General features: G+C 44.6%; 1 protein-coding gene and 1 long non-coding RNA gene across 4 annotated transcripts; one reads left to right on the top strand and one right to left on the bottom strand.

The window, feature by feature from the left end:
• Window positions 1-9,671: 9,671 nt before the first annotated feature.
• LOC109781867 (uncharacterized) lies at window positions 9,672-12,746 on the bottom strand. The gene is made up of 8 exons (XM_020340463.4): window positions 12,325-12,746; window positions 12,101-12,228; window positions 11,960-11,997; window positions 11,665-11,775; window positions 11,001-11,080; window positions 10,708-10,744; window positions 10,362-10,403; window positions 9,672-10,059 (listed from the first exon to the last, which is right to left on the bottom strand). The coding sequence occupies exons 1-8, from the start codon at window positions 12,571-12,573 to the stop codon at window positions 9,998-10,000; spliced, it is 747 nt and encodes a 248-aa protein (XP_020196052.1). The 5' UTR covers window positions 12,574-12,746; the 3' UTR covers window positions 9,672-9,997.
• An 876-nt stretch (window positions 12,747-13,622) lies between these two features.
• LOC109781864 (uncharacterized) lies at window positions 13,623-20,742 on the top strand. 3 transcript variants are annotated; one of them, XR_002237404.4, is made up of 8 exons: window positions 13,623-14,128; window positions 14,758-14,998; window positions 16,730-17,168; window positions 17,263-17,371; window positions 18,027-18,064; window positions 18,138-18,262; window positions 18,931-19,356; window positions 20,480-20,740. It is a non-coding gene; the product is annotated as an uncharacterized lncRNA (long non-coding RNA). The 3 variants fall into 3 exon arrangements; XR_012187394.1 differs by having other exon boundaries at window positions 13,626-14,128; window positions 18,931-19,906; window positions 20,480-20,742; XR_012187395.1 differs by having other exon boundaries at window positions 13,627-14,128; window positions 17,064-17,168; window positions 18,931-19,906; window positions 20,480-20,742.
• Window positions 20,743-24,448: the final 3,706 nt, after the last annotated feature.

Here is a 24,448-nt window from a genome sequence, read left to right on the forward strand (position 1 = left end):
ACTTCGAGCGCAAGAGCATCGACATCGTCAAAACCAAGCTACATTCGCGCAAGCACAAGAATGCCAACGCCTACGCCAACAAGAAGAAGAGCGAGCGCGTCTACACCAAGACGAACAAGATGACGAGGCACAACGTCAAAAACAACACCGGCGAGAAGCTCAAGCACTTGAGGCGCAATGTGCACTCCACGACACAAGTCGCGCCGTTGCCGCACGCAACCGCCATAGGCGCGAACAAGAAGAAGCACTTCGTGATGAAGTTCAAGAGAGGACTTATCAATCAAGAGTGCATCGTCAAGTTCCTCAAGCTCCTCCACAAGCTCAACAAGCTCCTCCACAAGCTCGACAAGAACCCCAAGTTTGCCAAGATCAAGAAGACAATGGAAATCTTCCACGACAAGATCAACATGCGGATGACAATCCTCCATGACATGGACGTCAACATCCCCAACCCCAACACAATGAAGAACAACGCTACGGCAAGCTCAAGTTCACCATGCCCAAGTTCACCGGAAGCAATGATCCCGAAGAGTACCTATCATGGGCGTTAAAGGTTGATAAAATCTTTCGTTTGCCCAACTATGAGGAAGAGAAGAAGATCGCTATGGCATCCATTGAGTTCCAAGATTACATCCTCATTTGGTGGGAACAAGTCATTGAGCGCCGAGAGGCAAGAGGTGAACCAGCTATCACCACTTGGGTCAAATGAAGGATGTCATGAGAGCACGCTTCGTGCCAACATATTACAACCTCGACCTCTTCAAGAAACTCCAACTCCTCAAGCAAGGAACCAAGAGCGTTGAAGAATACTACAAGGAAATGGAGATTGCCATGATAAGAGAAAATGTCACGGAAGATGATGAGCAAACTATGGCACGTTTCTTGAATGGACTCAATCATCCTATCAACAAGATCGCCGACTTCCAACCATACTCGAACCTCATCAAGCTACCAAGGCGGAACGTCAAGTGCAAGATGACTTCAAGTATGCCAAGTACTCTTCCAAGAGCTATGGCTTCTCCAACAACCAAGCTTCAATGACTCCAACACCTTATACCGCAACCAAGCCATCTACAAGCAACGGCGACAAGTCAAGTTACAAGAAAACTTCGAAAACCTCAAGTCGTCCTCCTACTACAAGCAACTTCAAGCCGAGAGCTTCATCATCTACAACCCCAACCGATGAGACCGTCAAGACAAGTTCCATCAAGTGTTTCACATGCGGCGGCCGAGGCCACAAGTCCTTTGAGTGTACCAACAAGCGCACCATGATCCTCAACGACGACGGAACCTATGACTCTATGAGTGAAGAGGAAATGGACGCCCTTGAGCAAGTGGCCATGCATCGGCGCGTGAACGAAGATGAAGATGATCAAGTCTTTTGTGACGAAGATTCGAGCCCCGCTCTCGTTGTCTCCAAAGTCTTGACACTTCAACATCAACAATACGAAGACCAAAGATGCCATATCTTCCATACCAAAGCCGGCATCAATGGAAGGTCCGTGAAGGTCATCATCGATGGAGGGAGTTGTCATAACTTGGCAAGTGAAGAACTATGCTCCAAGCTCCAATTGGTCAAGATGAAGCACCCCCATCCTTACAAATTCCAATGGCTAAGCGACTCCGGCACTATCCAAGTCGAGCATATGGTACAAGTTTTCTTCAAGATCGGAGCATATGAAGACACTTTGGAGTGTGATGTCGTCCCGATGTCCGTTTGCCACCTCCTTCTTGGACCACCATGGCAATTTGACCAAGGTGTCATCCACAACGGGCGGACAAATCACATAGCTTCAAGATGAAAGGAAAGGAGTACGTGCTACGACCTATGTCTCCAAGTCAAGTGATCGCCGACAAGCAAGCCACCCATCGTGGAGAGAATAGTGAGAGAGCAAACCACCCAATACAGAGTGAGCGCCACAAGCCCAAATTGAGTGCCTCCATGATGAGCGACAAGAAAAACTTTGCTATTTGCCACCAAAACTGAGATGAGAGAAGTGTGTGAGAACCCATCAAGTGTCATGCACTATGTCCTTTTGTGCAAGGACGAGGCACCCAAAACTAACAACTCTCATAATCTACCTTTAGTGTTATCTTCTTTATTGCAGGAATTCCAAGATGTTTTCCCCGACGAGTTACCTCTGGGTCTACCTCCACTACGAGGCATCGAACATTGAATCGACCTCATCCCCGGAGCACCCCTTCCTAACAAGGCTCCCTACCGCGTCAACCCCGAGGAAACTAAGGAGATCCAACGACAAGTACAACACCTCATCGGCAACGGCCATGTACGAGAAAGTTTGAGCCCTTGTGCCGTCCCGGTAATCCTTGTTCCCAAGAAAGATGGTACATATCGCATGTGTTCCGATTGTCGTCCTATCAATGCTATTACCGTGCATTATCGTTACCCCATTCCACGCCTAGATGATATGCTAGATGAGCTTAGCGGAGCCACCATTTTCTCTAAGATTGATCTTAAGAGTGGCTACTATCAAATACGCATCCAAGAAGGTGATGAATGGAAAACCACATTTAAGACCAAATGTGGCTTATATGAATGGCTTGTTATGCCAATGGGTTTATCCGAAGCACCCGGTACTTTCATGAGAGTCATGCATTTTGTTCTTCGACCCTATATTGGCGTATTTGTTGTGATCTATTTTGACGATATTCTTGTGTTTAGCAAATCGCTCAAAGATCATGACACCCATATTAGAACCATGTTGCAAACCCTTAGGAAAGAGCGCTTTTATGCTAATATGGAAAAATGCCATTTTGGTGTTGATAAGCTTGTTTTCTTGGGTTTCGTTGTGTCTTCTAAGGGTGTTCATGTAGATGAATCTAAGATTAATGCTATTAAAACTTGGCCCCAACCAACCAACTTGCAACAAGTGCGTAGTTTTCTTGGTTTAGCCGGTTTCTATTGTAGATTCGTCAAAGATATTAGCACCATTGCTTCACCTTTGCATGCTTTGAGTAAGAAAAATGCGCCATTTGTTTGGGGATCATCCCAAGATACCGCATTCAATGAACTTAAGAATTTTCTTACTCATGCTCCCGTGCTTGCATTACCCAACTTTGACAAACCTTTTGAAATTCATTGCGATGCTAGCGGTAATGCCATAGGAGGTGTGTTAACGCAAGAGAAGCGCCCCATAGCATACTTTTGTGAGAAACTCTCTGGAGCAACTCAATTACCCCATGTATGACAAAGAGCTATATGCTTTAGTGCGAGTTTTGCATGAATGGGAACATTATCTTCGCCATCATTAATTTATCATTCATACCAATCATGAAATGCTTAAGTATCTTAAGGGTCAAACTAAGTTGAACAAGCGTCATGCTAAATGGAGTGAATTCATTGAGTCATTTCCTTATGTCATCAAGTATATCAAAGGCAAGGAAAATGTTGTGGCGGATGCGCTCTCCCGCATATGCATGCTTGTTACTAAACTTGAATTGAATGTCATTGGCTTTGAGCACATAAAAGACTTGTATGCGCATGATCCTACTTTTGCTATTCCTTATGCCAAATGTTTGACGCATACATCTTGGGAACGCTATTACATCAAAAATGATTATCTTATGAGAGGTAACAAACTTTGCATCCCCGAGTCTTCTCTTCGTTTGTTACTTTTGCAAGAATCTCATGGAGGAGGACTAATGGGACATTTTGGACGCGGCAAGACATTTGCTACGCTCTCCAGGAACTACTTTTGGCCCAAGATGTTCGGCAACGTCTCGCGCTTCACCAACCGATGTTCGACATCTCGCAAAGCTAAGTCCAAAGCTCAATCGCATGGTGTATATACACCCCTTCCAATTCCCTATCACCCATGGGAAGATATTAGCATGGATTTTGTACTTGGTTTGCCTAGGACTAGAAATGGAAAGGATTCCGTGTTTGTTGTTGTGGACTGATTCTCCAAGATGGCTCATTTCATTCCTTGCAACAAGATAGACGATGCTTCACATGTTGCAAATCTTTTTTGTATAGAAATCTTGTGCCTACATGGAGTGCCAAAGACGATTGTCTCAGACCGCGACATCAAGTTCTTGAGTTACTTTTGGAAGACCTTATGCGCCAAGCTCGGAATCAAGCTATTATTCTCCACGGCATACCGTCCACAAACCGACGGCCAAACGGAAGTGACGAACGTACGCGTGTTGATCAAGAGGAACATCAAGGAGTGGGAGTGCCTACCCATCGCCGAGTATGCCTACAATCGTGCAAGACATTCGACTACCGGCAAGTCCCCCTTCGAGGTCGTCTACGGTTTCAATCCGTTGTCCCCATTGGACATTCTCCCTCTACCACTACAAGAGCACATCAACATGGACGCGAGTGCCCGAGTGAGATACCTTAAGAAGATGCATGAAGATAAAAGGCACACCATCGAGCGCCAAGTACAACGACTCGCGACCAAGCTCAACGTCAACAAGCAACCCATGATATTCAACGTTGGAGATCTTGTGTGGCTACACCTTCGCAAGGACCATTTCCCCAACGAGCGCAAGTCCAAACTTCTACCATGAGCCGATGGACCCTTCAAGGTGCTAGCACGCTACAACAACAACGCTTACAAGATCGACCTCCTGCACGACAAGTACAACCTGAGCGACGTCTTCAACGTCAAGGATCTCTCGCCCTACCGTGGTGATGAAGATTTCGATCCGAGGTCGGATCTTTCCCAAGGGAGGGGGAGATGATGCAGAGCATCCCACGGTCATCCCCATGGACGTATCGACATCTCCCACGACACCACTTGAACCAATGACAAGAGCTCGAGCAAAGGCTATCGAAGATAAGGTGAACTCGCTCCTCTCCGAACTACCACTTTCTACACATGCGACATGGCTACTACATCAAGCGGAAACACTATGTGTGATCAGATACTTGGAGGAAGGCCACGAAGCAGCTACATCCAACGGACAAGACAGCGAGGACACCAAGTATGAGGGACAAGAAGAAGAGCTGCAAGAAGAGCTACAGCCACCGGACGACCGCTCCAGACCGAACGTCAAGTCCCAGAAGGCCACGCCAGCCAGAGGAAGCCAGGCCAGTGAACGCTACAGCGGCCGGACATCCGTCCAGGACCGGACGACCGACAACTCCCAGTGACCGGACGACCGGGCTCCACCAGAAATCCGGCAGGTCCCCAACAGAACGAAATTAGCGGAAGTCCGAAGCGACCGGACGACCGATGACCGGCCGTCTTCGAAAATCCGGTGCCACTTCAACCGAGTCGAAATGACGGAAGTCCGCGACTTCCGGACGTCCGGACGCCCACGAGCCACCGGACGACCGGAACCCACCGGACGTCTGGTACCTGTCTGCGCACAGTTTCGGGCCTGATGCCCATGTACCCCTTCACTTCGCCCCCATTTGCACTAAGACTATAAATAGACCTCCTCCTCCTCCTAGTTAGGGTTAGCAATGTGATACCTCATATTAGAGATAGAGCTTTGCTCATCCACTTGGTTACTTCTCCATCGGAGTTCACGACCTCTACGGAGAAGATCCCCCCAAGTGGATTCAAGACCCCTAACGGGATGACCTCAAGACCTCCTCACGGAGAAGAACGTGTTACCTATGTATCGTCCCTTGTTGGATTTGGATCGTGTATCTCTTTGTGTTTCGAGGATCTAGCACATGTGTAATCGAATCTTGTTGGTTTGAGTGATTCTCTCATGTTTATCCTCGTGTTTTCCCCTCGTGTTCTTTGTAGGACTCCCTCCATTCGTAAAAGACCGGGCCACTAGGGTTCTACCCTACATCACAAAAGTAAGATCCCTCCCACCGATAAGAGCCAGGGTCTACCGCGCCTCCATGGCCTAGAACCGCCAGAGATGAGGGGGACCGACAGCGGTGCGGACGGGAGGCAGAAAACCCCTAAACTTCTTTTGTTGGAAAAGAGGATGTGGCGGTTGTGTTGCCCAGGACGTGGGCTCAATAGTGCTGCTGGATTAACTCCAACATCCGGGATCGTTCTAATGTGGGCTCTGTGGTGATGGATATCAAACAAGCAGTCATGACTTTTACTTGTTCGTCCTTCAAGTATGTTCGTCGGCATTGTAATGTAGTGGCTCATGTTTTGGCCAATTCTTGTAAAAACTCTAGTTTGTTGTGTGTTTTTCATTCTGTTTCGAATTGTATCCGGGAGACCTTATATGACTTTATTGCTTAATCAATAAAATGCCGACTTTCAAAAAAAAAACTCATCTTCCGTTATGCTGTGTGTGAGCCGTAATCGACGGCCGAGATTTTTAAAACGAGAGTCATGTGTGATGTGTCCATTTCTTAGTGTTCGTTCTTCCAAGAAAATATCAGCAACGTGACCTCCAACCCGGATGCCGAAAAGGAAAGAAAGTGTGCGCCCTCGTTCCCAAAGAATGAAAGAAACATTCACATATATGGAATGTGGTCCGGACCATTGGGTTAATAATTGTGGCCGGAATGGCCTACAGAGATTGTGCTGCGGTGTTCTGCATATCCTCACAGTTGTCACGTACCAATCGCTTGCTAGTTGATAGCGATCCTGCTTGAGGGCGAAGGCGCTGAGGTGCCCGTACACGTGGTTTTGTTGATAGCATGGGCAACCCAGTCACACGTGGCGCCCACATGAAGGATATACAGATCCCTGGAGCTGACATGGACCGTGCGTGTACGTGCTGCCGAAAGAAAAAAAGTAGTAAATCATTGAGTTAATACAAAACTAAGTGTGCACGTATGTCTAATCGTGCTGTGTGATTGCAAAAAGGCCTTGCTGGCCTCTATATATTACTTCGACGTTGCATGGCCCTCAAAACTGATTTTGTCTTTGTGTATAATTTTGTCAGATTATTCTTTCTTTTTTGTATTTGTATCCTTGAAAAGATTTTTTTGAGTTGGACCAGATTATTTCTATTATTATTTTTGAACACTATACAAAAGCAGATGCTCAGATACACGTACATGCACTCAATCTTATGAATGCATGCACGCATACCCTATCCTTATGAAAACCAGCAAAACACTGAGCTGGCACATTATCTTGAGATTGACAAGTTTATTTTAGTCGATTTAAAGAGAGAGAAAAAGATGGTAGTCAAGCAATACCTCCAATATGCTTTTTACGGTCCGATTAAGCGGGACGGGAATATGATTGACCACCTGATTGCTAAGTTTTCTGATAGAGACTAGTTTAACGGTGGTTGGCACCATCCTATCCTATGCGACGGGTTGCGTCTGGAATGATTGTACAAAAAAATGAAGATTAATATATTTGTGGGTTATATGATCACATGTGTTTTTTTTCTTCACAAAAGCGCCCCCCCCCCCCCCCCCCCCCCCCCCCCCCCCCCCCGCTTTGGGTTTTCACAAGTGCAACGCTCCTTTTCCCTACCAGCAACCTATCCTCACAAAAGAGAGAGTGACTTGAAAGAGTTAGAAGAAGAAAACCAATCCTCAAAGCAATCGTCGATAGCACCTCATTTGCAAGCATGAGTTGTATCTTACACACAAACTAGTGCATCCCACATGCGATTGCCACAAATGTTGTGCTACAAGCTTGCGCATAATTAACTTTGTCAATTATGTCGCCGAATGCCATCATTGTAATACCATTTTTTGGGATCATTTCCTTGATAGGAACCTGCAGCTTCAATTTTTCTTTTCCCGAAGAAGATGGGAAACCTGTAGCTTTTATTTGTCATAGTCGCCATAAACTTTCCTGCAACCGTGTGGTTTAATTTGAGTTGTGCGTGTCACTGCACTGCTGCTATTGGAGTCCCGCAATACCCCCAATATATTTTGTCGTAAAGATTTAGCGGATAGAGCATCTCCACTCGCCCCCCCCCCCCCCCCCCGACGCCCCCAGGACAGCTTTTTAGGCTCGGTTTTAGGCTCGGACGGCGCTTTTTTGCCAAAAATGGCCCATCCACGCCCCCAGCGCCCCCAGGACGTCAAAATAGCGCCGGCAAACCCATGCGAAACCCGGCGCGTTGGGGGCTCTTGGGGGCGCCGGCGGAAGTTTCGGCGAATCGTGTCTCACCACATGTCCTTTTTCTTGGCCCACTTAATCATTCTTCTCACAAACTTTTGCTTTGGGTGGGGTGTGACTGAGAAGATGCCCTCCTTATACCCCCATATTTCGCCGGATGACCCCCAAGACACCAACTTTTTTGGTTCGGTGGTGTTCTTGGGGGTGCCAACGGCTGGAGATGCTCTTACCCACGAGATTGATGAGTTACGTAATAGTGACAAGTCTAGCGTTTTGTTGGTTGGCGTCATCCCATCCTATGTAACGGTTTGGGTATAGAATGATTGTATGAATATCTAATACTCCCTTCATTCCTTTATATAAGGTGTATTTGTTTTTTGATAAAATTCCAAAATGCAAGGTGTAATTCTTCTAATTTCTTACAATTCCCTTGTTAGCCCTCCAGAAGTATCTCTCTCCTGATTGTCTGTATCTTTCCTTGTGGCAAAAGAAGAAAAATATCTCTCTATTGATTGCATGTATCTCTTACTTTCCTGAACTAACTGATTTACTTTCCACTAACCAACAAATTTGCATTTGTCCTAACATGTCTATAATTCTGTGTCTCGGTCACCGTGCCAAAAATAATAAAATAATACACCTTACATAAAGGAACGGAGGGAGTATATTAGACATTAAGCACAAGTCACTCTCTCTTTTGTGAGGATAGGCCATTGGTAGGGAAAGGAGCATTGCACTTGTGAAAATCAAAGGAAAGGGGTTTTTTCTGAAATTTTCAACACAAAATATTCTAATACTCCCTCCGTTCCTTTATGTAAGGTGTATTATTTTCGGCACGGTGACCAAGACACGGAATTATAGACATGTTAGGATGAAATTACCCTTGGCAAATTTATTGGTTAGTTCAGGAAAGTAAGAGATACATGTAATCAATAGAGAGATACTTTTCTTCTTTTGCCACAAGGAAAGATACAGACAATCTGGAGAGAGATACTTTCCTTTTTTATGAAGGGCTAACAAGGAAATTATGAGAAATTTAAAAAAATGCACCTTGCATTTTGAAATATTATCAAAAAACAAATACACTTTATATAAAGGAAAGAAGGGAGTATCTTCCACGGAGAGTGACCCAAGAGAGACTCTGTCTGGAAGAGTTATAAGAAGAAAACAATCATCTATGGATTTGTTGTGTGCATCATGATGATGAAGAGGCCAGGAATTGCAACACATATTGCCCTTCAGCTTTGATTTCCCTTTCCCCAAGAAGATGCCGAGACCTGCATCCGTCGACTCATCACTCATGCAAGCTGTGATAATCGCCATCACCTTATTGATTTGATCTGAGTCGTGCGTGTCAATTCGCTGCTACTTATTCCTTGTTTGGTTCAAAAGAAATTTGTAAGATGGTTTGATTTGTAGGATTGGCCACTCAGTTCTTACATTGTTGCTTCTATGTTGCAATCAAACGCACTTCGATGACATATTCTCATATGCTTTAGTCATACAGGATCAAAGAGCTTTGCACAAACAAAGAAACCCTAAACATGATTCCCAGATATGTCACCTTTTTAACTCTAGATCCACTGAAAATTCTAGCTAGCATGCCCAAACAATGCTCCGCAGTTGCGACGTGACGAAGCAATGAAGTTGATACCAAAAGCACAGCATGCATATCTATGACAGCAGAGATAGCGTTACCAAACGATCGAAACGATGGGCCTCGATTAACAGGAGTACGCTGTATTGGTGTCAACGAGTTAACTGATTTTACATCAGAAAGGGGCTGATCCTACCAACTTGGTGCTGGGCATGGTCAGGCGAGCTACAAGTGAAAAGACCCGCTCTGCAATACAACTGGCTGATCTGGAGAAGCCCTACCCGAGTTGGGAGGCCGGTTTGTCTCAGGGATAAGAAAGGCCCTGAAGTGAAACACGATACAGATCCGGCGCTGACAATTGTATCCGAAAAAAGAAGCACCGAGAGTGCTCGTGAATTTGTCATTTGATCACTTGTTTTCACTTTCTTCTTGATGCAACCTCTGCTGCCCATGCTTTTCCGACGCCCGTTTGGAATTTCCCTACATAGAAATCAAGAGATTAACCAGGGAAATAAGCTGAGCTTTTCCATGAGCTAGTATTTGGATCCTGCAAGATGGGAGATATACCAGAAATATGTAACAGTTTAAGGAGCATGACACATGTCAACTCATAACAATATCAAGTGCTCAGGCATTAATGTTCTGGTTGCTATCTAGAAAGTTTCCTAGAAATGTATTGTGTGTGTAAGAAAAATATGAATAAACGGACAGCCTGCATAGTTTAAATACAATGTGCACTTTAGCAGCAGAATCTGATGGGAGGAGAAAACAAGAATACAAACCTGCCGTCGATTGGAAGAACTCTTCTAGGTCCCGCCCTTGCTCTGAGAAATCAAAAACAATAGAAAGGCATTAACGCACTACTACATCTTTACACACACTCCTCCCAGTGCATGTCAGGTAGGCTGAGAACCAAAAGATTAATGAACGAAAAAATCCCGCGCTTGCTACTACAGTCATGCCTCCCCTATAACTATACTGAACCAAGAAGATTACTCAGTAAATTCATACTTTATAGTCTGTAGTTATGGGTATGCACATGGGAAAAAGACTGATGCTGACTTGCTGAGCAAATCAAATTATCCAAACATCCATGTACCACTTGGGACTGTATCAGTAGGAACTTACCCTTTTCGTATTCGAGTGCTTGAAGTATCATCTCAACCTAAAAATAGAACGTAGACGAAAACAAACTGTTAGTCAAGAAAGAATATTCATCAACAGCATTAAGGAGACCTTAAGTTATAATAATTCCTGTTCCATGGTCTGCCAATGTTCATAGTAGTAGCCACTCTCTTTAGCAGCTGATTATCTCCTCTTGTTAATGCACTATTAAGTTAATTGTTGATAATCCCAGTGCGTCCACACTTGCAGGTACAAGTCTCTAATGATTTACGGGGTAAAAATTGCAAGTAGCTTACCTTGTCAAAATCTTTAACAACCTTCGCTTCCAAAGTGGCGTTGTTCTCATACTCCATCCAAAGTTCACGAATTTCGTCGGCTGAAAAAGAACAGCATGAGATAAGTGAATTTTTACAACATATCAAAAGTACAAGGACAAGAGCATAAAACAATGCAAAGTACTCAGCCTGTTCGCGAAGGATATCACTCGTTACCTTGTACGTATTAAGAAAGAATATTTGAGTACAAATGTCTTAGTTATTTATTACTTTCAAAATGTTGCTACTTGCTGCTGACACCTAACAGGAGGACTATATGTAAACATACAATGTTGTCCAAATGTCCAATACATTGGTTTTGTTTTCTTTGATGGTAAACTACCACTTTTAAGTAACAAGAGAACAACATGACAAATATGGAATTTATAGAATAACAAACATAAGAAACCAAATCAGTATCTTAAGCATTTACAGAAATTGGGAGAACAATCTAAGCCCATATTTCATTCTCTTCCCATTCAAGTGTTTATGCTCATTATGAAGTTTCACCAATTAATAATTGGATCAAAATGCAGTCTAAAGAGGTGAAAGAAAGTTATATCAATGGATTATGGAATCGAGCCAGCCTAAAGTTTCCAAGACACAGAACTATAGATGTTAAGCTTTTCCATATTTCAGTATTAACCTCTTGAACCTCCACCAAGCAATGCGCACATATGGTCCAAAGCTTCCTTCTCCCTACGGCTCTTCTCTTCCTTGGGCACACCATCAGCAGGGGTGATATCGCCAACAATAGCTGGGCATTAAAATGGTTGGAACGAGTTAACCAAAGTAGCATCCTGATAAGCAATTGTTTATTTTGCACAATGGAAAGGACAATGCATGTGCGGTTCCATACTGATCACTAACACCCTCACATTCCAACAATCTCAAAGTTGAAAGACACAAAATGGAACAAAAGAAGAGTCTAACGGGATTACCTTCGGCTATGTCATGCACAATCGCCATTTTCACACACCTGTAGAACACGAAAAAAACATACAACTCATTAGGCATAAGAGGATACTAGAAGAACGAGGTCCCACCGCACAATGGGAGGGGATGGCTGGGTATCCACACACCTGTCGCGGTTGACGCCGGCCGGAAGGTCGGCGGCGACGAGCGCCATGACTCCCATCCGGTACATGTGGTCGGCCACCGACTCGGGACCCGGCACCCCGCGCCTCACCCACCCCGCCCTCTTCGTCGTCTGCGACCCACGCCGCCCATCCCATCACACGAGATCAACCGACGATGCAAGCAAGCAGAAACTAAACCGGTGGTGGAACAGGCAGGCAGCACTCACCTTGAGGCGGTAGCAGAGCGTGAGGAAGTCGATGGCGGAGGACGCCGAGGACGCCGCCGGGGCCGCGGGGTCGGACCCAGGGGCCGGGGCGGGCGAGGAGGAGGACGACATGGCGGCGGCGAGGCGGGGCCGGAGGTGGCGCGCGCGGTGGTGGGGGGAGAGGAGGGGGGACCTGGTCGCGGCGGCGGCGGCGGCGGCGAGGGAGGCGGCGCAAAGGGAGGAGAGGGAAAGGGCTCGGCTCCCACCCATGGCTGGGGTTAAGTATTGGGTGAGGTGAGGTGAGGCCGGGAGGAGCGGTGCGGTGGCCGTCCGGGAATGCCGGGGTGGTCGTGGTGGTGATGGTTGTGGCGAGGGCCGCGAAAGCAGCGCGCCGCGTGCGCGCCGGGTGGCCCAGATTGCACGGCGATCCCCCCGCCCCGTTCTCCCCACGAGTTTGGGCTGTGTCACCGTGTTTTCTTTACCCAAAACACCGCCGGAATGGCCCAATCGCGTGTGCATGGTATAGCTCCAGGGAATCATAAAAAAGAACACTCCATGGCGAACTTTTGTTTGAAGATGTACCCAAAGCCATACATTTCTTTTATTCATATAAAAGTAACTATACAGAGATGAAATGCATACAAGCAACACAAAACAAGAAAGATACAAGCGGTTGTACTAAGGTGCATTTCTCTAATTCCTCACAATTCTGTTTATATCCTCCAGAAAAAATGAAAGTGTCTCTCTCCCGATTGCATCTATCCCTCCTTGTAAAAAGGAAGAAAGTATTTGTCTCCCAATTGCGTGCATCTCTTCCTTTCCTGGCCTAATAGATTTACTTGCCACTAATCAACAAATTAGCGAAGGATAATTTCATCATAAATTCTCTATAATTATGTACCTTGATCACCATGCCAAAAATATACACCTTCCATAAACGAATGGCTGGACTATATCCATGGTGAAGCGAGTGGCATAGATCATCATGACCCGTCAGCACTTTCCATTACAGAGTGCAAGGTGTATTACTTTTTCAAACATTATTAAACTCGTACGTTTAATCAATACAACATGAAATATATCTTTATGTTATATTTATTTGATATTGTAGATGTTTGTATATTTTTCCTATAAGCTTAATCAAACACATATATACGTCTAACTTCTGCAAAAAAAATTAATATACCATATAATTTGGAACGGATGGAGTATATAAAAGCATAAGTCTGACAGATCGAGATAATCTCCATGATCAACAGGCTTGAATGTAGTGGGGCCCGAGATTTCCATATCCTTTTTTTAGGGACGAGGTTTCCATATCCTATTTTTACCTGAGGTTTCTATATCTAGTTTCATTAGTCCCATTTTTCTCTACTCCTAATGTCTCAGTTGGTAGTCTGCGTTCCGGGTTTAATTTCGTCCCACTTCTCATGGTTTTTTTTGGTACCTCCTCCCACCTCCCACTTTCAAAGAAACCAACCAAAACCACGTCCACGTAGTTCTCTCGCACGCCAGAAAAACGGATGAAATTAAACCAGCGAAAAAAGTTCCGCTACTCGCACGAGCGAGCGAGCGAGCGAGCAGCGAGGCGCCCAGAGAGCCCTCGAGCGAGAACCCCGCTGTCGTCTCCCTCAGAAGCAGCCGCCCGCCGAATCAAATCGCGCTGCCAGCCTCGTCCGCCTCGCCGTGCCTGCGTCCCTCCCCGGACGGCGGCGACGATGGAGGGATCCACTGGCGCTGGCCAGGCCCCCGGCCGATGGACGCGCCGGATCGTCGCTCCTCTGGGCCAGCCCCTCCCGCCGCGCTGGATTTCGTGGCAGCCTAGGTAACCCTAACCAGCCCCCGATCTTCGCATCTCTCCCTGAATCCCTCCTCCTCCACGAGCCGTGCGGTGTGCTTCCCTCCCACACGCTGCTCCTCTCCCTCCCCAAATCAACATGGATCTCGCGCTGCTGGATCCCCTCCTCTCCCTCCCTGATTTGCCGTGAATCTTGTGCTGCGAGAGCTGCTCCTATCCCTTCCCTGGCCGCCATGGATCTCGCCGGGCACCATCGGAGGAAGCCCCACACCCAGGCTTGATGTGCTGGGGCTATACTGTCATCTTTTGGATCTCACAGATCACTGAATTTATGTTCAGCATAAAAAAAGGCTGCTTGGCTGCACCAATTCCATGTAGCTAATAAACTATGAGACAATATTTTTTCGGAATCTCCAGCATTTGATTCATTTTCGGTGCTGTATGTGAAATAGTATGATTTATGGATACTGGGATGCATCAACGCAATTTTACAGCCTTAGTCTATAATCTGATTGATGATTGTTACATACATAAACTCCTGATTCTTCCATACAACAAAACAGTTCGTCAGTTGTTTTACTCGTGTATTCTCACATAATATTTTTTTCTGAGTTACAAAAATAATGCATAACATGTTGATCACAATACTGTGCCAGCTTGTCAGAGATGGCAAAGCTGTTATATACAGGGTACGGCTCCGAGCTAGCCGATGCCTACTGTATCCAGTGTTTTGTTGCATCCGGTGCGACCTCAAAGAATACCTTCTTCTAGCTGGGCGTTGAGCGCCTCAGGGACGACGAGGTGCAGCGCCTGGGGTGGAAGCAGTTCAACTACACGATGAAGAAGTGAGTGAAGGGGTTAAGACGGTTGCGTTGTGCGTGCGCTGCTTGCTTGCTGGTGAGTGTCGCCTCTGTGACTAGGTGTTCTTTGCTGTCTATGCCCTCTGTAGTTTAAGGTGTTTGTTCTTTTAGCAGCCATTAAAATACTGCAATGTAAATGAATGTCTTCTCTATGTCTACAGCATGCACTTGAAGTATAGAACTAATGGCAGTGTTTTGTCTATACAATATATTAGTATGTTATACATGTTTTTGATTCTAAGTGTATTATAAATTAGTATAGACTATCTATCATCCTTTCATTCAGTTTTTGCAGAGAAGTTCCGTTGCCTTGCAAATGTTAAAAAACTTAAATACAGTGAATGATTGTGTTTTCAGATGGGAAACGCCATTTCCAGTAATAGTTGGACAACCTCAAAAGAATTGCTCGAGTAACATGTTTCCAAGCAGCATACTGCATAATCTTTCAAATTATAGGCAAAGTTATACAAGAAACACTGACCTAGGAGTTAGTGTAGTACTTTGTTCATCATTCCATAATTTCTTTGCACCTAGACGTGGATCCTAATGGCTTACTAAGATCTTAATTTTCCATCATGGTGGTTTGAGTTTGTTGCCTGCGCTTATTACTAGGAAATGAAGCTCTCAGCCTGGTTCTAACAAACTTAACTGAACTTCTGTACACGAGATAAATAAATACAGTGTATTAAGATGTTAAGAGTCCTTATACTGATATTTTATTTAGTTCTTTTTATTCAAGGATACATTAATTAAGTTTCAAAGTTAATTGTCATTTTTAATAAATTGGTGTGTGGTAGCATTCTTTAGGTAGTTGATTACGTCACTTGAATCTTTGCAGCTGTTGCATATAGCTTGTGGCTGTGGTTGTCCAGCCGGGTTATCTCTGGCTGCAGAATCATCAAAGAAAGGATCCACTGCTGGTCTCATTGGCCTTGATCTTCCATTCACAAGCAATTAATGTTTATGGGAGCATGAATTCAAAGTAGCACATTTTCGCGGCTGTGAAATGCAGCAACATGTTTGGATAGCTGACCAAAAAGGATCTCACTGAAAAACTGAAATATTTAAGTAACACGTCAACGACGGCTGCGTCCTGCGTGTTGGCAAGGCGGCGGCGACGGATGGTGTGCAGGATGCGGCCTTTTTGTGTATAGCTCTCTAAACTTGACAGTTGAGTTTCTTTTTGGTCATGTTAAAACTGAGTTTCTGTTAGTTCAGTTTGCACAAGCGGCCATAGTGCGGACCATCAGGAGACAGGGGCACACAAGCACCAGCACGGCAGCACCACCATCAGAACACACCAGACGGCTCGCATAGGGAATACTTCAAGATGGACACTGGTGGTACAACATGGCTTACTATCATCTATTTACACATGGCTAATTTGACGGAATAGCTTTGGCCATCTTTGATATATGTTACTCCTACTACAGATTTCGCTCCCTCGTCTCCAAGAAATTCCCTACTAGCTACACTTGACATGAGAGTCCAATTTGAATTCCCATAAATGAGAGGAAAGCTATGATTCGTTCGCTCCACTTTTAGCTTTGTATCTCCTCCTGAAGACATCCTCCCTGAACTACTTGATTTCAGCCATCAGGTCCAGGCTTCTACTGAATAGTGTCCTCTGTCTCCAGCGCCCATTTCCGCTTAGCGAGTTGTTGGATTGCATCCTGCTTCTTATTTTCCTCCTGCACACCGTCTCCCTTTGTGTCGTCAATCACGTACTATAACATTTGACAAATAGTATGTGTTGTCTTGGTGTCAGCATGCCAGCACTACATGAATGATCCCACTGCTGCAGGCTTCAGCCAATACTGGCCGGCTATGTTTACAAACCGAAATGAATTGTTCAGAGAAGAGGAGCAGACGTGCTGCAAAATTTACCTCAAGGTGGTGAATCAGCAAATCGAGGGACTTATTTTTTGGTGGGGCCAGCAGGGTATCCCATTACCTTAATTTCCTCTTCAGTGTGCTGACTCCGATCTCCAGAGTCATGGTTGCTTCTTTCTTAGTCTGTTTAAATCGGTTATTTCTTTCAATATGCACTCTCACAATCATATACTTTTTCTGTTCTTGATGGTGATTTTTTGATGGTACAGGGAATGAATGAAACAATGTCTTCTCATCAAGGAAAAGACTTGTGTTCTCCTTATAGAAGATAATTTATTATGTGAGGCATTTGCCATTACAACATCTTGTCCAGGGTATGATTTTTCTTCCACTAAACTAAACTGCCTCGCATACAATTGTATGTAATACCCCCTTTTCCAAAAATAAATGACATCTGCTTGGCGGTAGGCCATGCTTGGCATCGCCTTGTCCTGGTCTTCGGCGCTCCTACAGGAACTGAGCGCCAGTGTGGTCGAGCCAAGTACAACACCAACAAGCGACAACAGCGCACCACTCTGTAAGGAATTATGGCTCTTGTTTCAATAAATTTGAAATTGGACGTGCATGTGTATATAACTCTACTTGATTCTTCTGTACAGAATATGAACCGAGATGGAGTGGAATGTTAAATATGTGCATACCATGTCTCGATTGAGCAATCTGTTTACTGATGGCAAAGATGTCTTATGAATACAATTTTTTTGTTCAATTGTTTTAGGAGATTTTGACTCAATTATGTCTTCCTATGGGTAAAATAGTTATGCTGAACCATGGTGCCGTCATACAAACAGTGTAGATTTCAGAGCTAGCGTATACTTCCTAGATGTTGAGTAATTGTTTGTAACTTGCTTATAGACCTCAGTAGTTTAGTTGTTTGTAACTTTGCTCACATACTTCAGTAGTTTGGTGTGAAAAATGAAAGGGTATCTAGAAAAGTATTGGGTTAGTGCTACCGATGACATTTGAAATAAGTAAATAAACACACAAGGTTTGAATTTTATTTATTTTTAGTTTTCCAGATAATGTGGTTCATGCTGATGTGATCAGAGACATTATGATTGATGCTACATCCTCTCTTTGTCCATAGATCTAGGTTTTTACACATCGCTGGTACTTGTTATATTGTTTGGATCTGACTGTTCTGCGTAATCACCAAAATTAACTGTGACCAGGATCCATGCGGGAAACATGCAGTGTACAGAGAAATCAGGTCAGCTACCTTGCCTTTGGAATTTTTGAGAAAGTGAATAGAGGATGTAACAAACCAACCCATGATCTTGCAGCGCTTTCACAGGCTGATAGGAGAAATTTTTGGGTGGGGCCTGCATGTTTCGAGAGAATTGTCGTGTCATAGTGCTAACTAGGAAAATGTTGAGGAGGTCCTGTTGCGTCCCATGTTCAATATAAGGTAAAAGAAATAATAAACTCCTGGTTCTACCAAATGTGTGAACTTAAAATGAAATCACGCGTATGACGCCACTATACTATATTGTACTGTTCTATCAAGAAAAACACCCTCCATTTGGAGGGAATAAATCTCTTACAAATACCAAAGAAACATGGCCAAGCAAGAGCAAGCTATTAATTTTTAAGTACCAAATGCTTTCTCCTCTTTTACAACCGGTTGTGAGAAGATATATTGCCGAACTAAAATTTTTGTATTATTTTTACCATATGTGAACTGGGTGGTCATTTTAGATCTAAGACATTAGTCATATATTTAAACTACAAAATGTAGTTCTATTCTCCAAACAAAGGGGACAAGATATATGTCCATATTACAATTTCTGTAATTTTTGTAAAAAAATGTGAACTGGGCGATCATTTATATCCAAGACATTAGTCATACATATGTTACATTCAAATCAATTTTTGTACTTTGTCAAGGGATATAAATATAAAATATGAAACGTTTAGCCATGTGATCAAAGTAGATTTTGTCCGAACCGATCTAATTCTGGAAATTATCTGTTGTTTGAAATATAAATATTTAAATCAATACGAAATTAAATATTTACATTCATATATTTGGTTAGTATGTGAATCAACTAACCAATCAGCTACCAAAAATTACAGGGGGTGTTAAAAGGGACTCGAAGCATTTTCATGTGTCGATAGCACGAGAGATCCTCCCGATACTCTCCTCAAGGTTGACCCAACTAGATCCTGATGCGCCAGCGGCACGGGTGGTCAGGCCTGAGCAGCGAGCTCTTCTGCCCCCTCCTCATTGGGTCGGCGGCCAGGGAGGCCAGATCGTGTGGCACGAGAGAAGGCTCATGTGTGAGGAAGGGGAGCAGCAACATGCGTCGATTGGAGAAGGGAGGAGCAACGGGTGCCACTGAAGGGAGGGGAGCAGCGGCAAGCGCGGAGGGAGGGGAGCACGGGAGCCCCAAGGGAGGCGGAGCAGCGGCAGGTGGCGTGGAGGTTGGAGATCTTGGTGAGGACGGCGCGACGCGAGGTCATGGTGGCATGTGTCGAAGCAGTGGTAGGTGGCGTGTGTAGGTAAATAGCAACATCACTACCTCTTTTATTATGTGCATATTACATTTTGAATATTTCAAGTAACCAGATGGACGTGAACATATACACATAATCCACTTTCCGGTTGAAGCTTATTTTCTTGCATGAGTGGTGAAGAAAATGAGTGACAAGGATGATGAGAATAAAGGGAGTGCAATGTGGTTATTGAAGAAGGGCAAGGAAGAGGAAGACACATGTTAGTCGGGTGAAGTCAGCAGCGATCGCTATCAGTGATGTTATTGGCCAAATAGGTTGTCTAAACATTTTGCTAGGTCTCCCTCAGGGATGATGGTGTAACCTTGTTTCAAGTAGATAAACAGAAGTGGGCTAAAAGAGTGTCATATTACAACAGATCAGTTGGTGTGAAACTAGATGTTGGACTAATACGTAATGTAATGGGCATGAATGCATTCTTTTGAGGATTGGTGGTTGCAGCAGCGCCTGATCATGGTTATAAATCTTTTTGCTGCTAAAAAGACGTTGTCACTTGGAGAAATATATGATAGGGCCTGATTGGAGTTTATCATAACTGGTAAGTATGGATACTTAATTTTCTTATCTTATACAAATTACATAGGATTCCATTTCCTTGCTTGCTTGTGCGTATATTATGGCAACAAAAACACACCGCAGATTTTGCTTTTACTTTTCCATATTAACACTGAAAAGATGACCCACAAAGACACATAAATAACTAGATTAAAGGGTGGACATATAAGTTTGAGACCTGGTTATGGCCGCCGTACTCGGGGAAGGTGCGATGCTGTGATGAGCAGCAGGTTGCATCGTCATGGTGGTCACCCTCAGCTATGATAGAGTGCACACCTTGGCACCGGGAATCGGCCTGGGATGCCGTGGAGGGAAGAGGAGGGGGCGGGCAACGACTTGTCACCAAAATATAACAAACCCTAACAAGTCATTTGTACTAAAACTTGGGATACGACTCACTATAATAAAAAGCATGATGACACCCACTCTGACTAAAAGTGATCACCTGCTTGCATCTAGCAGCTGATCAATGTATATAAGCCATTTATTTTTATTATATGTTCACTTTAGATCAGAGAGAAAACTAGATGTATTTCTGTATATGTTTATTTTGCAGATTATGAGAGAGATGGAGGTGGATTATGTGGACGCTCAAAAAGATCCATTGGCAAGGGTCTTGACGATATCGTTGGAAGGGGATGCAACCAGAAAAAAGAGTTCAAAAGCCCGTAGCAACGCATGTGCCTGAGATTGTGGCACGGTTTAGAGGGTTGGCCGGCGGCGAAGGCGGCGACTCGGGTAGGGGGCGATGACCAAAATATTTCAAAAGCCCGTGGCAACGCACGGGCATTATACTAGTTTTCAATAACACACAAGTTGCGTGTCTTTTGTATTAAGATAGCGGAAGGGTTCAACAAAACTTACATGTCAGCTTAATTACGTGAGGTGCAAACACATTGCAAACACCTCACCACCCACAACAAGGCAGCTAACTCTTATTGTCCACATCCGCATTTACTCTAGCAAGCTTCCACATGGAGAATTCCTCTCTAATTCTCTGAATAACCAATGGTGGCATCGAAGCGGTCTTTGTCAAAGACTCTGTTGTTCCTTTCCAACCAAATCATGCGAAGGGTGCAGCAGATCAGTGTGTTTAGCTCCTTGTGAACCAATGAAGCCTAGCTTAAGGGAGGCCACCAAAGCTTTGAAGGAAATATGCCCTAGAGGCAATAATAAGTTGTTATTTATATTTCCTTATATCATGATAAATGTTTATTATTTATACAAGAATTGTATTAACCGGAAACTTTGATACATGTGTGGATACATAAACAAAACACAGTGTCCCTAGTAAGCCTCTACTAGACTAGCTCGTTAATCAAAGATGGTTAAGTTTCCTAGCCATAGACATGTGTTGTCATTTGATGAACAGGATCGCATCATTAGGAGAATGATGTGATGGAAAAGACCCATCCGTTAGCTTAGCATAATGATCGTTAAGTTTTATTGCTATTGCTTTCTTCATGACTTATACATATTCCTTTGACTATGAGATTATGCAATTCCCGGATACCGGAGGAATACCTTGTGTGCTATCAAACTTCACCACGTAACTGGGTGATTATAAAGATGCTCTACAGGTATCTCCGAAGGTGTTTGTTGGGTTGGCATAGATCGAGATTAGGATTTGTCACTCCGAGTATCGGAGAGGTATCTCTGGGCCCTCTCGGTAATGCACATCATGATAAGCCTTGCAAGCAATGTGACTAATGAGTTAGTTGCGGGATGATGCATTACGGAACGAGTAAAGAGACTTACCGGTAACGAGATTGAACTAGGTATGAATATACCGACGATCGAATCTCGGGCAAGTAACATACCGATGACAAAGGGAATTACGTATGTTGTCATTGCGGTATGACCGATAAAAGATCTTCGCAGAATATGTAGGAACCAATATGAGCATCCAGGTTCCGTTGTTGGTTATTGACCAGAGTGGTGTCTCGGTCATGTCTACATAGTTCTCGAACCTGTAGGGTCCGCATGCTTAACGTTCGATGACGATTTGTATTATATGAGTTATGTGATTTGGTGACCGAATGTTGCTCGGAGTCCCAGATGAGATAACGGACATGACGAGGAGTCTCGAAATGGTCGAGAGGTAAAGATTGATATATTGGATGATAGTATTCGGACACCGGAAGTGTTCCGGAATGTATCGGGTACATATCGGAGTAGTGGGGGGGGGGTTACCGGAACCCCCCGCGGGAAGATATGGGCCATATGGGCCATAGGAGGGAGGCACACCAGCCGACAAAGGGGTGGTGCGCCCCCACAGGGAAGGAGGCTGAATTGGACTAGGGAAGGGGGCGGAGCCCCCCTTTCCTTCTCCCCCCTTCTCTCTCTTTCCCCCTTTCCCCCTCCGGTAAAAGGAAAGGGGGGGGGGCGAATCCAGCTAGGAGCCCAAGTGGGGTTGCTCCTACTTGGGCGCGCCTAGGGCCGGCCTCCTCCCCCTCCCTCCTTTATATACGTGGGGGCGCCTACAACACACATCAATTGTTCCAAGCCGTGTGCGGCCCCCCTCCACAGTTTACGCCTCCGGTCATATTCACGTAGTGCTTAGGCGAAGCCCTGCGTGGATCACTTCACCATCACCGTCACCACGCCGTCGTGCTGACGGAACTCTCCCTCGAAACTTTGCTGGATCAAGAGTTCGAGGGATGTCATCGAGCTGAACGTGTGCAGAACTCGGAGGTGCCGTACGTTCGGTGCTTGATCGGTCGGAACGAGAAGAAGTTCGACTACATCAACCGCATTAACAAAAGCTTCCGCTTTGGGTCTACGAGGGTACGTGGACACACTCTCCTCTTCTCGTTGCTATGCATCTCCTAGATAGATTTTGCGTGAGCGTAGGAATTTTTTTGAAATTGCATGCTACGTTCCCCAATAGTGGCATCCAAACCAGGTCTATGCGTAGATGATATGCACGAGTAGAACACAAAGAGTTGTGGGCAGTGATCGTCATACTGCTTACCACCAATGTCTTATTTTGATTCGGCGATATTGCTGGATGAAGCGGCCCGGACCAACCTTACATGACCACGTTCATGAGACCAGTTCCACCGACAGACATGCAACTAGTTTTGCATAAAGGTGGCCGGCGGGTGTCTGTTTCTCCCACTTTAGTTGAATCGAATTTGACTATGGCCGGTCCTTGTTGAAGGTTAAAACAGCAAACTTGATAAATCACCATTGTGGTTTTGATGCGTAGGTAAGAACGGTTCTTACTAGAAGCCCGTAGTAGCCACGTAAAACTTGCAACAACAAAGTAGAGGACGTCTAACTTGTTTTTACAGGGCATGTTGTGATGTGATATTGTCAAGACATGATGTGATATACGTTATTGTATGAGATGATCATGTTTTGTAAAAGTTATCGGCAACTGGCAGGAGCCCTATGGTTGTCGCTTTATTGTATGAAATGCAAACGCCATGTAATTGCTTTACTTTATCACTATGCGTTAGCGATAGTTGTAGAAGCAATAGTTGGCGAGACGTCAACGGCGCTACGATGGAGATCAAGGTGTCAAGCCGGTGACGATGGAAATCATGACGGTGCTTTGGAGATGGAGATGAAAGGCACAAGGTGATGATGCCATATCATGTCACATATTTTGATTGCATGTGATGTTTGTCTTTTATGCATCTTATTTTGCTTAGTACGGTGGTAGCATTATAAGATGATCCCTCACTAAAATTTCAAGGTATAAGTGTTCTCCCTGAGTATGCACCATTGCGACAGTTCGTCGTGCTGAGACACCACGTGATGATCGGGTGTGATAAGCTCTACATTCACATACAACGGGTCCAAGACAGTTTTGCACATGCGGAATACTCGGGTTAAACTTGACGAGCCTAGCATGTACAGACATGGCCTCGGAAAACTGGAGACCGAAAGGTCGAACGTGAATCATATAGTAGATATGATCAACATTGAAAACTACTCCATCTTCACGTGATGATTGGACATGGTTTAGTTGATATGGATCACGTGATCATTTAGATGACTCGAGGGATGTCTATCTAAGTGGGAGTTCTTAAGTAATATGATTAATTGAACTTAATTTATCATGAACTTAGTCCTGATATTTTTGCACATCTATGTTGTAGATCAATGCCCCGTGCTACCGTTCCCTTGAATTTTAATGCGTACCTAGAGAAAGCTAAGTTGAAAGATGATGGTAGCAACTACACAGACTGGGTCCGTAACTTGAGGATTATCCTCATTGCTGCACAGAAGAATTATGTCCTTGATGCACCGCTAGGTGACAAGCTCCCTCCCGCTAATGTAGACGCTTTGAACGTCTGGCAGACGCGGTCTGATGACTACTCTATAGTTCAATGTGCCAAGCTTTACGGCTTAGAATTGGGACTTCAAAGACATTTTGAACGTCATGGACCATATGAGATGTTCCAAGAGTTGAAGTTAATATTTCAAGCAAATGCCTGAGTTGAGAGATATGAAGTCTCCAACAAGTTCTATAGCTGCAAGATGGAGGAGAACAGTTCTGTCAGTGAACATATAC

This window comes from Aegilops tauschii, chromosome 6 (genome assembly GCF_002575655.3).
Source record: "Aegilops tauschii subsp. strangulata cultivar AL8/78 chromosome 6, Aet v6.0, whole genome shotgun sequence".
NCBI classification, from domain to species: Eukaryota; Viridiplantae; Streptophyta; class Magnoliopsida; order Poales; family Poaceae; genus Aegilops; species Aegilops tauschii.